The 17,108-nt window shown below is 30.6% G+C and overlaps 1 protein-coding gene across 4 annotated transcripts; it reads right to left on the bottom strand.

Moving 5' to 3' along the window:
- Positions 1-11,501: 11,501 nt before the first annotated feature.
- LOC100799471 (U1 small nuclear ribonucleoprotein A) lies at positions 11,502-15,300 on the bottom strand. 4 transcript variants are annotated; one of them, XM_041016569.1, is made up of 10 exons: positions 14,850-15,300; positions 14,706-14,768; positions 14,524-14,608; positions 14,372-14,440; positions 14,094-14,172; positions 13,813-13,864; positions 12,569-12,678; positions 12,402-12,471; positions 11,765-11,850; positions 11,502-11,684 (listed from the first exon to the last, which is right to left on the bottom strand). In XM_041016569.1, the coding sequence occupies exons 1-10, from the start codon at positions 15,183-15,185 to the stop codon at positions 11,639-11,641; spliced, it is 996 nt and encodes a 331-aa protein (XP_040872503.1). In that variant the 5' UTR covers positions 15,186-15,300; the 3' UTR covers positions 11,502-11,638. The 4 variants fall into 4 exon arrangements, with proteins under 4 accessions (XP_040872503.1, XP_003516604.1, XP_040872502.1 ...); XM_003516556.5 differs by having other exon boundaries at positions 12,569-12,681; XM_041016568.1 differs by having other exon boundaries at positions 14,094-14,175.
- Positions 15,301-17,108: the final 1,808 nt, after the last annotated feature.

Raw genomic sequence — 17,108 nt, forward strand, 5'->3', positions numbered from 1 at the left:
TTTTAGTATTTAACGTAGCTATCTATCCAAAATTTAGATTTTAAGATCATCAAATAAATTCAAATAATTATTTTTAGCTAATCCATTCATTTGATAACTGTTTCGAGTAATTTTATTTCAATCTTATTTGATAAAATTTAAAAATTACAATTTTGTCAACGTTTTCCCTCCATCGGATTTGCCGTGGCATACTCTTTTTATTCCACCAAAATTGAAATTAATCTAATAGCGTATTAATTGATATATACCGTTCGATTATATGGTTTTAAATTAATATTTTTATATTTAAGATTAAAATAAAATAAAGACAATATGTTAAATTTTTTAAATAGTATTAATATAAAACTACTTTATGCAATAATATATACTAAACAAAATTTAAATTACTATTTTTTCAGCGAAAGAAAATAAATAAAATAACAAATTGCTTACTTGTTGGAACACAACTCAACTGAAACAATAATTTAGCACGAAAAGCGGACACGAATAACAAGTACTCCTACTTTACAATTATTTTACAATTGTATTCCATGAAAGTGTTTTTTTTTTTCTTCCCTGAATGGTCTCCGGATATCTTACCTCTTAGGGTATCAATGATTCAGTAACAGGTTGATTTAACTTTAATAAATATCTAATGAGTCTCTCTAATAATCAATACTAATAATATAAGAAATATTTTCATTTGATGTTCATATTTTATTAGATAATTTTATTTTTAAATCACTTCTTAAACTTTTAAATTTTTCTTAAACTTATTACTCTTTTTATATTGTTAATATTTTTATTCTATTACTTTTTTTTTTGTTAACGGTACCTATTTAACTTCTGTTTCTTTTTTGTTTTTTTATTTACTTTTAAAAAAAAATTTAGAGACATTCCCTCTTTCCCTAATAATAATAATAACAATAATAAATGAACTACCCGATTTAAGTATAAGCGAAAACAAATACTTCTTTTGATTCTTTTATTTATCTACTCTTGAAAGATATATTTAGTTCTATTTATTTACCCATTTAGAAATTTAAAATAAGATTTATTGGTATTTTTTCATTACGTTTTGCCGTATATAATATTAAATATGCTGCAACATTAAATATGCACTTTTAAAATGAAAAAATTATACTCTTAATTATTTAATCATTGACCAAAAGTGTACTAATTAACAAAGTCGCTACAATTATAGTTTTTTCTATTTAATTCTTAAATATTTTAATATAATTAAGAGATAGATAGTAGTAATGCATGTGATATTATAAGTAAGAGATAGATAATAATAATGAATGTGGTATAATAAAGTTAAAAATACTTTTAATATAAATGAGAATATTAGTTATATCTCTAAATCTATTATCTTTCAAAGTGAACAAATAAAAATTACATACATTACAAATAATGCAAATAATGCCAATACCGTCAGCTGTTTCGTTTTTTATACTTCTCTTCTTGTTTTTCTTTTTTCCTGACACAAAGGGGCAAAAGCCCAAAGGAAAGAGATTACACAGAAGACGTTAAGGCTAATACTTCTCTTGTTAATATAATTTCCGGGACGTGAAAGCAAGCATGTAACTTGGTGATGTTGGTTATGACGCTTTTAAGCAATGTTTGTGTAAATAACACGACATTGCTGAGAAATGGAAAACGCTAGTATATACTGTATGATAGTATATCAATGATTGAATGGGAAATAGAGTAAGAATGCATACTAAATAAATTTGTTTTAAAAACCAACTCATTGAAACTGATAAAGACGTAAATTTAAGGTTTTAGAATACACACGTCCATATTACATTTTTTTTCTTTTTAGACCGCATCTACCACGAGTTAGTAATTAAATGGTAAATGAGTGTATCATCACAAGGTTTTTAGTCATTAAATATAATATTATAAATTAATAAATGACTGTCTGCAATGAGACTTTCACACTGTATGGGACTTGGGAGTGCATGCTTTGGTCTGCTTGATGAAGTTGTTGCGCAAAGATGTTTCTTGCAATTGTTTATTTATTTATAATGGATTGAGATTAGAAAAAAAAAATGTTTTTCTGTTGATTAGATACCGTTGAAGTTAGATAATTCATATGATAGTCAATTCTGTTAGTTAGGTAGTCAATTCTGTTAGTTAGGTAGTTAGTTAGTTAAAGTTTGTTATAACCAACAAGCCTTGTGTATAAGAGGCATGTGCATAGTTAAGTGTAAGTTTTTGATATCTTGTGTTTGAAAATTAATACAAACTGTTATTCCTTCTTTCTCCATCTCTCTCGATCATCACCTTCATCATCATTAGTAGATAGTTTTTGTTATACTATGTGAGTGTATGTGTGAGGTTTATCTTGTTGCTTTAACAACTAGTATTTGGAGCTTCGTTCTTGATCTTGGTGGGAGCTTATGACTGATTCGAAGATGGCATCCGCATCAGGGAATTTGCCAACTTCTCTTCCCATTCTTAATGGGAAGAATTATGATTGATGGTGCGCTCAGATGAAGGCAATCTTTTGCTTCTAAGAAGTTATCGATACCATCAAATTAGGTGTTCAAGAACTCGGTGCAACTCCAACAGAAGTGCAGAAGGCAACATACCAAGAAAACAATAAGAAAGATGGCAAGGCTTTATTCATCATTCATCAAAGTGTTGATGTAGATATCTCAGAGAAGACAATAGGTGTGAATACTACAAAGGAGGTATGAGATATTCTCACGAAATCCTATGAGGGTGCTGACAAGTTGAAGAAGGTGAAATTGCAGACCCTAAGGAGGTAGTATAAACTTATGCAGATGAGTGATCAGGAAAGTGTAGCAGAATACTTCACTCGAATGCTGACCCTCACAAACCAAATGAAGAACTATGGTGATAAGATAAAATATACAATTATAGTGGACAAGATTTTGAGAACCTCAACCCCAAGGTTCGATCACATTGTTGTTGCAATTGAACAAGGAAGAGACTTAGAGGGAATGAAAGTAGAAGAGCTGCAAGGGATTCTTGAAGCACAAGATATGAGACTCAATGAAAGAAATTCATTGAGATCTTCAAATCAAGCTTTGCAAGCTCAAACTTACAAAGGGAATTCTAGTGATAAAGGTATAAACAAGAAAGGCAAGGGAAATTGGAAGAATGGGAAGAAGGAAACTCGATAGAAAGTCACTCCAATGCTATAATTGCCAAAAGTTTAGCCACTTCGCAAGAGAGTGCAAAAGCAAGAAGGTGCCAAGGAACTTTGATGAAACTCAATTGGCACAAGATGAAGATTTTGACTTTGATAAGGTGTTGTTGATGGCAACAACCAATACTGAAAATTAGAATGTGAACTTGTGGTATCTAGACAAAGGTTGTTCCAATCATATGACTAGACATAAGGAGTGGTTAGTTTCCATTTATGCTAAGGCGAAAAGCAGAATTAAATTTGCACATAACAACTCTGTGAATGCATAAGGCATTGGCAAAGTGATTGTACAAAGTAAGGATGACCAGCAAACTCTCATCAGTGATATTCTCTATGTTCCTAATACGAGGAACAATCTACTAAGCTTGGGGCAACTACTTGTAAAAGGCTTTTCAATTCAAATGGAGGACAATCACATGAAGCTATTTGATCAGTCTGGTAAGTTGATCTTAAAATCTCTTTTGTCTAGAAATAAAACTTTAAAGATTGAACTTCAGATTGGTGAACAAAAATGCTTAGCTACATTGATAAGTGATGACAATTGGAAGTGGCACCATAGATATGGTCATTTAAATTTTAGAAGTTTAAGTGAATTGAAGAATAAAAGGATGGTGCATGGCCTACCTGAAATTGAATTGCCCAAACAATTATGTGTTGAGTGCTGTGAATCAAAGCAACCTAGAAACTCTTTTAAGTTTAAAACACCTAATGGATCAAAGGAGAAACTAGAAGTGATATATTATGATGTGTGTAGGCCATTTGAGGTGAAATCCTTGGGAGGAAATAGTTATTTTGTCTCCTTTATTGATAAGTTTACTAGAAAGACTTGGATTAACCTTATTAAGCAGAAAAGTGAAGTGTTCTCCATCTTTAAAAAATTCAAACTACTATGTGAAAAGCAAAGTGGTAGTGTGATTAAGGTTCTGAGAACTGATGGAGGTGAAAGAGTATAATTCAAATTAGTTTCAAGAATTATGTGACAAAGAGGGAGTAATGCATGAGATTACTACAGCCTACACACCATAACACAATGGTATTGCTGAGAAAAGAAACAAAAGCATTCTGAACATTGCTAGAAGTATGATGAAGGGAAAGCAAATGCCACATTATTTTTGGGGAGAAGCAGTCATCACTTCTATGTATATTTTGAATAGAAGTCCTACAAAGAAGTTACAAGGGTGTACTCCTGAAAAAGCAAGGTCAGGGCACAAGCCAAGTGTGAGCCATTTCAAAATCTTTGGCTCACTATGTTTCAAGCATGTGCTTGAGCAACTTAGAAGGAAACTTGATGACATGGCAAAATCAATGGTTCTTATTGGTTATCATCCAACAGGTGCTTACAAGTTGTATAATCCCAAGATGAAGAAAGTTCTAGTCAATAGAGATGTGTTGATTGATGAATCAAAGAGTTGGGATTGGACTACCACAACAACTGATAATACTAAAAGGAATGTGATTATGCATTTTGACAATGCAGATATTGAAGTAAAAATTGTTGAATCAACTAACATTCAACTCAGAAGATCACATAGGGAAAGGCAGGCACCACAAGCACTCAGAGATTATGAAGTTTACTTTGATACAACAATCAATGCAGAGGGAGAATTAGTTCATTTTTCCTTGCTTGCTGAATCAAAACTAGTAAGTCAAGAAGAATTTTCTCGGAGTACTTGTTGGAGATATGCTATGGAAGAAGAACTGAAGTCAATAGAGAAAAATGATACTTGGGAATTAGTTGATTTACCAAAAAGAAAGAGACCAATTGATGTGAAATGGGTCTATAAAACCAAAATGAAGCCAAATGGAGTAATGTCCAGATACAAGGTCAGGCATGTAGTAAGAGGATTTTTATAGAAACATGGCCAAGATTACAACGAATTATTTGCACCAGTAGCTAGGCTTGATATTATGAGACTCATTGTAGCAATAACAAGTTATAGAAATAGGCTAATTTATCAACTGGATGTGAAGCTAGCTTTTCTTAATGGTCCACTGCAAGAAGAAGTGTGCATTACACAACCACCTGGATATGCAATGATTGGTTAAGAACAAAAAGTTTAAAAATTGAAGAAGGCAATGTATGGCCGTAAACAAGCTCCAAGAGCTTGGAATTTGAGAATTGACAACTTTCTGGTCTAGTAGAAGTTCATAAAGTGCACTACTGAGTTTGGAATCTACATTAGGAATTAAAGGAACAATATTTTGATTATATGCCTTTATGTTGATGACCTTCTGATAATTGGAAGCAATATTGAGGATATGGCTGAATTTAAGAAAATGATTATGCAGGAATTCGAGATGACTGATCTAGGTGAGTTATCATACTTCTTAGACATTGAAGTCAAGACAAGTGAATGGATCTTCATGCATCAAAAGAAGTATGCTAAAGACATTTTGAAGAGGTTCAACATGAGTGAGTGCAACCCTATAATCACACTTGTTGAGACAGGAATTAGCGTTCAACTAGAAGGAGATGAAGAGGAAGTTGATCCTACTTTGTATAAGCAAATTGTAGGCTGACTAAGGTATTTATGCAATACTAGACCGACTATTGCATATTATGTTGGGTTAATAAGCAGATTTATAAGGAAGCCAAGGATACCTCACTTCCAAGCAACTAAAAGGATCTTGAGATACTTGAAATGTACTCTGGATTTGGGAATTTTCTATCCTCACAGTTAGAAGAATGCAAAAGGAGAAGTCTATGGCTATAATGACTCAGATTGGTGTGGAGATAAAGGAGATAAGAAAAGTATTATTGGTTATGTTTTCAAATTTGAGTCAACACCAATTTCTTGGTGTCCAAGGAAGCAAGGTGTAGTTGCATTGTCAACTTGTGATGCATAATACATTGTTGCAACTATGGAAACATGTGAAGCTGTGTGACTCGAGGAAGTGATGAAAGAACTTAATCTGAAGATGGTCAACCCAATGAGATTGTTAATTGATAATAGGTCAATTATTGACTTGGCAAAACATCCGGTTGTACATGGGAGAAGTAAACATATCAATACCAAGTTTCACTTTTTTAGAGATCAAGTGAGTAAGGAGAAGTTTGAGCTTGAATTTTGCAAATATGAAGATCAACTAGTAGACATGTTGCCAAAGCCTTTGAAGTGTATCAAATTCAAGAAAATGAGAGATAGGATATGAGTAATGTCTTCTACCAATATGAATTAAGAGGGAGTGTTGAAGTTAGATAATTCATATGGTAGTTAATTCTCTTGGTTAGGTAGTTAGTTGGTTAAAGTTTGTTAAAACCAACAATTTATTAGGCATGTGCATTGTTAAGTGTAAGCTTTTGATACCTTGTGTTTGAAAAATTAATACAAACTATTATTCTCTCTTCCTTCCTCTCTCTTGATCATCACTCTCATAATCATTAGTTCATAGTTTGTATTATACTATGTGAGGTTTGTCTTTCTACTCTAACATATATCTCCATTTTTCCAATTGTGAAACACGTGGTGTAAAATAGATTGCTACAAAAAACATAAGTAAGCTCGAATATGTTTCAAGCTGCGGTGGTATAACCAATGTTGCCACCAATTTATGCCAAAAAAATAGACATTTGGTCTATATGAGATCTTGCTAACCAGTTCCTTAACACAAATTAAGAAAAATATTTATTATAAAAATTATAAAAAAAAACATGAATAGTATAATTTTACACTTAATAAAATCTTTATTTATTTAATTCCTTGACTAATAGCCTTATCGAATAATATAATTTTACACTTAATAAAAATCTTTGTTTATTTAATTCGTTAACCAATATCCTTATCGAAAGACATTCGTTAGCATTCTCCTTAAAACAATTATGCAAATTGCTGATACGGATCACCTTTGGAATTGAAAACAATGGCTTTCACAAATATTGGGGAAAGGACCCTCTATAAAATTTCGATAATTCTGGCCAGTTTGCTTTTATAACGTAGTAAGGACTTAAGCAGTGAACTTGCCATATCAAGAAATTTCAAACTTGTTATAGCAATTTGACCAAGCAAGGACTAAATTTAGTAATTGTTTCACAAATGCCAGTCCTCCTATAACATAGCAGTCCTTATAACAGTAAAACACAACAAAGCAATTTGACCAACTTGTGAAGGTACAAATCATTTTAGAATGAAGTAAATTATTTAAACTGTTAAATCGATCTGAAAATTAAATTCGTAACAAAAAATCGAACTTTTTTTTCAATGTAATTCAGTTTTAAGTTTTTATTGTTAAAACTGAACAGAATGTCACCACAACATTTGGTTATATTAAATTAAGAATATATAACATTATTAATATATTACTAATCAACGGTTCAAGGAATTCCTCGTCACTCCACCAATTTTGATGAAGCCAACACTGGGTCGCGCAATTCTCATGTATTTGTCCATAATCGACCAGGTAATCAGTTCAGTTTTAAAGAGGGTCTTAAAATAAATATACAAATATATTTTCTCATCTTGTTATATAAAAAATACTAATATTACATTCTTGATGAAGATAAATTTATCTGTTGAAACTGATTCAATACAAAAAAGAAAATACTCCTTCCTCCAAATATATTATACGAACAAAAATAACTACTTTCATACCAATTAAAAAATAGTTAAAATTATTTAATTTTTCTGATCTTAAACAAAAATAAGATTATTTTTAAAATATTTTTAATTAAAATTTAAAATCATAAAAAAATAAAGTCATTAAAAATATAATTATAATTAAAAACATATTTTCAAAAAATATTATTAAATAAGAATAAAATTAGTTAATTTTATTTATATTGAAATTCAAGATACAAAATAATATTCTTGATTATATACGAGTGAGCAAGTTATTAGTGTCTCTGTATCAGAATTTGCTTGTTTGTAGGACAGATCCTAGGGATGTTAATGTAGTTGTTCCATTATTGAAGGAAAAACCAAATGTCGGTGAAAATTGAATGGGGTAACTTTTTTCCTTTTCAGGGACGTACAATCAATGGGTGAAGTTAATGAACACAGTCGGGGTTGACTTTTGTTTATTTAGTTTTAAAATACTGCGTATTTGTTGTTTTGAAAAACCCAGAGTATTAATTAATTTTTAGAATCATGCCTAGTACTCATTTATTGCTATCTTACATAAACAATTTTTTTTTTTTTTACAATTACATCCTAAATCTTTTAACAAAAATCATTTTGTAAAAAAAACATTTTATCATAGTAATTTATGTAGTAATTGTTAATTTTATTAGGACATGTATGTTACCTCAAAAGACAAATCATATCAGATATGGAGGAAACAATAATAACCCCCTCTGTTTTTTCTTATTTACTTTGTAAGATAATACACGAATTAAAGCATATAATTATTATATTTATATTAAAAATATTTTTTTAATTTTCAAATGTAAATTCTATTATTATTTTATTATATTGTGACAAATATATAAATATTTAAGAAATAGGTAGAAGGAAAAGTATATAATGAAATAATAATAATTGATGTTATCTTGAAATTCCAAATTAACAAATAATTAGAAACTTTTTTTTAAAAAAAAAAAGACAAGAGAAACAAATAAGTAATAAAATCTGCTTTTTTGTGTGTTCTTTTTTTAATTTCAAAAAAACATCAATAACTATTTTTTCAATTATACCATGTGGTGCACAACATTTCACATTTGTTCAACAGAAAAGAATTGAAAATGTGATGCGTTGATTCTTTTCTGATCTCACAGCGAACACCATTTATATTACTCTTTTGACTTTGTTCTCTTTTTCCCGTCATCTTCGTAGACTCGCTTTGAACAGTGATACAGATAAACTTTTTCAGTGAAAGTTTACGATCTGTCTTTTAAGACGATAAAAAAAAAAAAAAAGAACGCAAGACTATGTGAGTGAGAGTAAATAGTTTATATATTGTTAGTGTAACAATATTTTATATTATTATTTAATTAAAAATTATTATATTTAATAAAATTTTAACTTTTATGATAATTAATTAAAAATTATTGATAATGATTAATTGACAGTTAATATATTTTACAATAACATGCATAGAAATTACAATCAAATGAGATATGATTCATTGACATCAAGAGTAAATCTAAAAATCTGCACCATTTTTAAACTGTTAATACAAATTAATCTTACAAGTAAATGTAAAATATTTTGTTATAATTAATTAGTTAACTTTAATCAAACAATTACATAATTTGATTTAAATTAATTGATTTAATTTCTCCTCTAACTATTTATGAAAATTATTAACATACTGTATTATTTGTTTACAAATTTTTCCAGTAATAAATAGCAAAATATATGTTTTATGGTAATCAATTAATTGATTTTAACTTTAACTAATTAATTAAATCATTTGAGCTAGTTGACTTTTTTTGCAATAATTGTTTACATGAATGATTTTCAAAATTAATTTATTTTTTAATAAATCTTTTCATTGAAATTAACCAATCAATTATGCTATTTTTGGCATATTTTATACTTATGAAATAATTAGTTTTTTTTGTTTTAATCAATCGACTATATAATTTGGCTTAATCTGTGAAATTTATTAGGATTTTATGCATCAATTATTTACAGAAATTATTAGCAAATTATTTTTTTTTTGCAACTTTCTTAAAAAAATATATTGAATAATTATTAATACTTTTTTAATGCAAATATAACATTACAGCTTAGTCTGTTAATAATTTATGTAAATAATTGTTGTAGAAGAAATTAACCAATCAAACGATCAATTACCTCTAAAGATTTAGTTAAATAATTTAAGTAAAAAAATTAATTAGCTAATTATAATAAAACATGTCAAAGATTTGTAAAAGAAAAGGTCTCCTTGGAGCATGTGAAAGTGGGGAACAGAGAATGAAAGCATTTCTTCATAATTCACTGTCCTGAATATGCTGTGTTCCTGGGAGCTTCAATCTCAGATCTGATAAGGCACATTTTTTGTGCGAAGTGTGAACAAAGGTATCCCAGTCGAAAGCCTAGGACTAATCTTCCAAGGTTATCTATTAACTATGCTATAATATGTTTATTGATAAGGCACATGTTATCATTTTCAAGCATTACTTTATGCAAAATTTCCATTCTGTGTTACCGCAAATTAAGTAGCATTTGACAGCTTCTATTCTGACCCTTCTACTGTTTGTGCCGCTACGAGTGATTTAGAAGCTTTTTTTTGTGTGGATTAGATTTAGAAGATTTAGGCTCGTGGCCTTTCAAAAGAAGATACGAAGAAGATAATAAAATTAACGAGACCTTAATTAATGCAATAATCAAACGTATCGAGGAACAAAATATAAACATATCGAGGAACAAAATATCAAAATTAGACAACAAATGAAACGCAACAATTGTGTCATGACTCATAAAATAGTTGTGGTTATGAAGAAATATATCTAACGCGGTCTCCTGACGTTTTTGTTTTCTTCTTTTTTTCTAAACCACATGCATGAAACATTTTTAAAAAAATTATATTCAATTAAGGGAATTAATGAACTATTATTTAATTTGAACTCCAGATCTTATTTGAAAAGAATTAAACTTAAATCAGCTACTAGTTGACATTTGTTTATGTTTTCCATTTTTTTTAAATGTTAATTTTTTATTATTATAATTTGATATTTTTAGAAAAACAAAAAATATATGAAAGCTATTTTTTTATGCAGGTATGAAAGCTATTTAAATACTCTTCTCATAAAAGTAAAAAAAGAAAAATAGCATCATAAAGACAATATTTGTTTAAACTTGTCCAAAGTGCAATGATTCTAGAAAGAAAGGTAATATTTAATTTGAATACCCATAATTTTCAAACACTCCATTAATGTCTCTCATCTTTCTATATCTCTTTTTCTTTCATAATATATCAATTTTATCAATCAATTATATCTCACTTCTTTCTATCACTCTCAAGATGTAAATATCCAAAGAGTATCCAACAATCATTTCCCTTATCACCTTTATAAAAAGCCCGTGGCTGAGGCATGAAACAATAGGACCCTCATCGCCTTTATAATTTTGTATCTTTTTCACATAATAAAACGTATCATATACTCTACTCATCCATTTTTAGTTAGAAGTAGGAAATGTTATAATTATTAGGTGTCAAATATGAATTTCAATAGAATTGAGATTTTGGTCAATAATCAGTGGGCAGGTAATGACCAACGACTGCGTATTACTGAAAGCAATAATTTAATAGTAAGAATTCACGGCAACGAATCAAAATGTCAAATGACTACTATCTTAACTGTTGACTTTTATCATCAATTTTATTAAGCTACAATATACACCAACAAAAGTACAGAATATAACATACATCAAATAAAATAGAAAGTATTTCATCAATCTTTAAAAAGCTGTAAAAGGTAGCTTTGATATAAATTTACAGTGGATAAAATACACGAGAACTTTACCAATGTAGCCGCAAATATTAAACAACTCAAAGCGCAGCTCAAAGGCGTCATGTCATGAGTGATTCTCGTTATTATCTATTGGGCTTCTTCCGCATGCCCATACGCGATTTAGCATATCTGAGGTTCGTGTTAAATAAAACCAAACATCTAAAAAGTTGTCCAAAAAAACAAAAGAAGTGAATGAGAACAAAGGATACTCTACACGCATTCCCTCGCCAGATTGTGAGGAGTGAAGAATTGTGCCTTGCAGACTGTTTAGAGCGTCAGTTGAGCTACCAACATCCTGCACATTACAGGATATATATATTTTCGTGACTGTTCAGAATAAAATCCATGCAAATCAAAGATGGCAAGCAACAGGCCAATGAGGCCCATAAACTAGTTTTCTGAATGACTTTCACAACAGTTTTAATGTTAGATGTTATCATCACTCATTGCATGCAATTATTTGTATTAAAATAAATAGACAGAAAGGACCCAGGGAATTCATTAATAATAGAAAATTGAAATAGGAAGGCGCTGAGCCGTAAAATCTACATATTATAATAATAAAAAAGATAACTATCCAAAAAATATAAAAAAATTGCCTGATACATCTCTAGTACTCCAAATATTGATTATTGAATGTTTATGCAATGATGAGCAATTGTTAATGTAAATGTCCCTTTACAAATATTGTGCATTTATGTTAAATATATAAAAAAATTGTTAATGTGTTCCCATATCCCTGTATCTGTAATATAATTTATGTGGACTTCATAGGTGCCGAGTGATAAAATACTCCCACTTAGTAGTTATGTATGCAGTGCAAAAAATAAAAGAACAAAAAGAAACCTGGAAATCAACAAATGCAACTGGAGCCCCGTACGTGCTCTGCATCTTCAGTTTCAAAAACCCAGGGTATCTGATGGAAAAAGATAAATATAAAAAAAACACAATCAAATTCAACTTCTTCTGAATTTACAAATAAAAAAATACCTCAAATTTTCATGTCTACTGACCTAGAAAACACTTGGATTAGCTCTTGTTCATTACAAGACGACCCCAGATTAGCTACAAATAAAGTTGCACATGGGGTTGAGTTTTGAGGAACGTAAGGAGTAGAAGACTTCTTCTGTCAACATATAAGATAAGAAACAACACTGTCAACCGAATCACTTTATAGTACTACATATGACGACCAGGAAAAGGGGGGGGGGGGGGGGGGTGATATTCAAATGTGAGAAAGATAAGGACATAAATATTGCATAAAAATGACCACATTTCATTCATTGCAAACAAATGGTTGTGTGTGAGTCAAGGAATGAAGAATAAATTAAGAGGTAAGTATCAGGTCACCTCCAGATGTAACACATACTATCATGTAAGGCATACTACTGTAAGTTGAACAGCCTAATCATAGAACTAAAGAACCTGAAATTTTTTCAAGACAGTCTGAAAAATGAAGCTTATGAAGAGTAGGAACACGAGATTAAATTTACACCCAAAGGCATAGCTCAGGTAGGCACCAAGTCCCTTTGGGAACTGTTGAATCCCAGAATAGAAACTCTTGCTAGCTTACCATCTTCCTTCCCCACCAGTTTGTAGCCCCCCTTTCATCACATCACACCCTGAGGACCATTCAATTGCTTAGTACTCAAGACTCAAGAAAAGAATCAGATTAATGCAAACAACCTAGGAGAAATTATCAGTGTTAGGTTGGAGGGAAAAGGAAAGTACAAAGAAGTTTTTGAATTCAATTAAAGGCTGCCACAACAAAAAAAAAATGAGACACCTTTCAATTAAAAGTGCCTAGAGTTTATCACAGATATAACCAACTGAAGCATATGTGATACTGGGAAACTTTTAAGGTGATGCAGAAAACAGATAGGACAGTGTTATGTGGAATGACTCAATTATTATTATTGTTATGTATATTCTTTATGTTGTTACCACAGATAATTGAAATGTATAAAGAGAATAAAAAAAGGAAGTCAGACTTCTCGGCCTCAGATATTTATTAAAACAAAAAGGGAAATGCATTCTCACTTTTGGAAAAGCTTTTCTCCAAACCAACAAAAGGGATGGAGAGGAAATAAAAAACTTTTGAATTCAGTTAAAGGGTGCCGCAACAAAAAATGAGACCCATTCAATCAAAAGCACTTTCAGTTCAACACACATAACCACCAACTAAAGCACATAATAGTGGGAAAAAAAAATTAATTGACGCAGAAAAAAGATATATTGGGTACTTTATAACACTAACCAGATTCGCAAATAGACCGCCACTCATGGTACTCCCATCAGCATTCCCAAGACTATTACAGAAAACAAACAAATAAGTAATCAGATGAAATAGCAAGAAATACAAAGGCTGCTCCCAAAAGAAAAATAACGGTACTTCAAACACATTAGTTTTTCGTCTAATCGAAAGAGTTCCGCAACAGAAGCTCAAAATAACGCTGTAAGTTTGGAAAATGTGCTTTATCAGAGTTAGAAGCAATCAACTTCCGCATAAAAAAACTGTGATTAAGTACTGCAGATGACCTTTGTGCAGATGGATAACCAAACATGTTCGTGTTGAAAGCAGGATTACCCATTCCTGGCATGTGAATGCTGCCAACACCTGCTAGTGCCGAAGAGTGCAAAACATGTGCAATGTGAGCTCATAGGTAAAAGTGTCCCTGGTGTGATCAATAGTTAACTGGCCTCCAAGCAACAGAATAGACAGTAACACAACAATAGTAAACTGAAAAAAACTTCACACAAGCCATATACACAGACAACCTCAACGCACTAAAACCAAACCAACAACATCATCTTACCAGAATCAGGAGTGGCCCATGATGGTGTAAGGCCTCTAGCTTTCTTATCCGCGCCAGCCCTCTCGTCATCTGCTTGTCAAGGTCAATCAATCAGTAAAATTTCGATTACAAATTTTCTTGAATAGCAAATAAAAGCTAATCAAAACACACACCTATCCTTGTGCGTTTAGATCTAGAGTTTGATTTTGCCAGATCAATATAAAGAATGGAACCCTTTTCAAGATCAAACACCAGTCCCTGCAAACCACATTAATCAAAATCAGTAATGCCAAGCATAGAACAATGCATTTGAACATGTAACACAAAAACAGTTAAATTACAACAAGATCCTCACATTCAGAGCATGCTTTGCCATGATTGCTGACTGCTGACTCGCGAACACAGCGAAAGCAAAAGGCTGTCAACACACAAAAAACAGCGTTGGAGAAGTAATTTAAAACAATTCGTATACCCTAGGAAATTTAAGAATCCGTTGTACCTGCGACGAATTGGAGGGGCTCCGAAGATGCGAAGACTCGTAATCGGGAAATTCGCGGAACAGGTTGTAGATTTCGCGGGGTTTGACGTCTTCAGGGAGGCCAGCGACGAATAGAGTGCGAACCTCGTGTGTGGAGGATTGGGAAACACCGTATGAAGCGAACACCGCTTGATGCTGAGCCATGTACGACGGATGGACGTGGTGCGCCGGCTGGACAACCGCGCCGGGGGGAGGTGGCACCACCGCCATCAGCGGCGGAAGCGGCGGAGGCGGCGGTTGATAGTACTGGTAAGAGAGAAGGTCCGACGGTTGGGGCTGTGAGTAGTAGGCAGCCATGGAATTCCAAGTTCACACACGACAAGCCCTAGAATTTTAGTTTAATTTTTTATTGTCAGCGTATTAGTGGGTTCAAGCGGGCTTGGCCCATAGACGAAGCTACTAAAGATGCTTTAACGTGGATAGGGCAGAACGTGGAAGGTTTATTTGTTTCTTGCATTTCCAAGTTACTACTTTTATTTTTTTTTTTCGAAATTACCAATCTAAAATATAAAATTATATTTTGGATTCATTACACATTTTGACTTTCTTAATGATCCATCTAAAGGATAAAAAGCATTTCAGAAAAAATACAGGAAACAATTTGGATGTGCTGGAGGCAACAATCTCCTCTTAATTATATAACCAACATTTGGATTCATAAGTAATTATGTCACTTAGTTAGGATTTAAGTATTAGTTAGACTATTTTGGTTAGTTTTCAACTAAATGGCCTCCCGCTTAACCCAGATGGTATGATTACATGCACACGGTAAGTTTGTTATCAAATTGTTGGGAATCCATGGATTGGCCTTGAGATACATGGCTGAAATTTAGATTAACAATTATGACTTTAGGTGCTTTGGTCCATTCTTTAGGTGATCTATCATGGTATAAGTCAAAGTTAAGCATTACATGGCATATTATCTTGGATGCATAAGATTCCTTGCTTAATGGGAATGGATTTTTTTAATTAATGTTGTTGAAGTGTTCCAGTGTTAAAGAGAACAATTAAGATACATGGGAAATTAAATAGAGAAACCTATGACAGAATAGGTAGTATTTCCTTCTTGCCAAAATAATTGTAGTCTTAATTAAGTTTTTTTACACAATAAAAAGAACCAATAAACGGAGAAAAAATATAATGTTATAAAATTAATTTTATCATTATTAAATATTTGTTAATTGTTGTCTGTTATTAATATTGTAAAGAATATAAATGAAAATAAAAATAATTAATATTATATTAAAAACTAAAATAATAATTATTTTATGACTATTTTTTTTTGTTTTTTACATTATAATTATTTTTTTGTCAGAACACGATAATTATTATAGAATATAAGAAATAACTTTAATTTGTTTAACCATGATAACTTTCTTTCTTTCCTATTGGCTAAGACAAGATGTTAGATGACTACGCTTCATATATTAATAGTGAAGTGTTTTCTATTGGTTGGTCAATGATGACTAAATCTAATTCATTATATGGAAAAAATTTCACCAAGTTTTTTTTTTACAACTGTTAGACTAGTATTTGATCATCTTTCTACGTTTAAATCCAAACCTACTTTTATCAGTATTTGTATTGTTTTCCAAAATACTTTTAAAATTATTGAGAATTATCATCTTATTATTTTTACTTAATTACTTTTTTTTTCAATTGATTAATATCTAAATTTTCTCTTCCAATCCTTGTAAGAAACAAAATAAAATCATCTTATTCATTTATAATATTTATTATAAAATAACTAAGAATATTTTAGTAAAAAATAATACAAAAGATAACTTAAAAATAATCTTATATTTAGAAATGAATATAATAATTTTAAGAAATATCTCTTATTTACAATGCGATTCACTTATGGATTACATAAATACTGAGTTAAATTAAATAATTTAAATAGTTATTATCTTTGTTTCTAAATATAAGATTTTTTAAACTAATTTGCATCGTTTAAAATAATTGACTAATTTAGCTACTAATATTAAATTTGTTAAAAAATTATATTATTTTTTTAAAGATCATCCTTAAAAATTTTGGGATTCATTATCTCTCTTTTCACTTAATTACAATCTGCCTAATTAATTAATATGTGCGAATATTCTTCTCCAATCCTTATAAGAGAAAAAGGCATTTATCTTTTAAATTCATAGTATTTATTGTAAAATAAATAAGGGTATTTTGATAAACAAAAAAAATTACAAAAGATAACTTAAGAAG

Source organism: Glycine max, chromosome 1, assembly GCF_000004515.6.
Source record: "Glycine max cultivar Williams 82 chromosome 1, Glycine_max_v4.0, whole genome shotgun sequence".
In the NCBI taxonomy this organism is placed as follows: domain Eukaryota; kingdom Viridiplantae; phylum Streptophyta; class Magnoliopsida; order Fabales; family Fabaceae; genus Glycine; species Glycine max.

Coding starts and splice junctions, on each gene's coding strand:
- LOC100799471 (XM_041016566.1), bottom strand. CDS start 15,185: ATGGCTGCCTACTACTCACAGCCCCAACCGTCGGACCTTCTCTCTTAC. Junction 14,609..14,705: donor TGGCAAAGCATGCTCTGAAT/GTGAGGATCTTG, acceptor TGTGGTTTGCAG/GGACTGGTGTTTGATCTTGA. Junction 11,685..11,764: donor GGCGAGGGAATGCGTGTAGA/GTATCCTTTGTT, acceptor CACGAACCTCAG/ATATGCTAAATCGCGTATGG.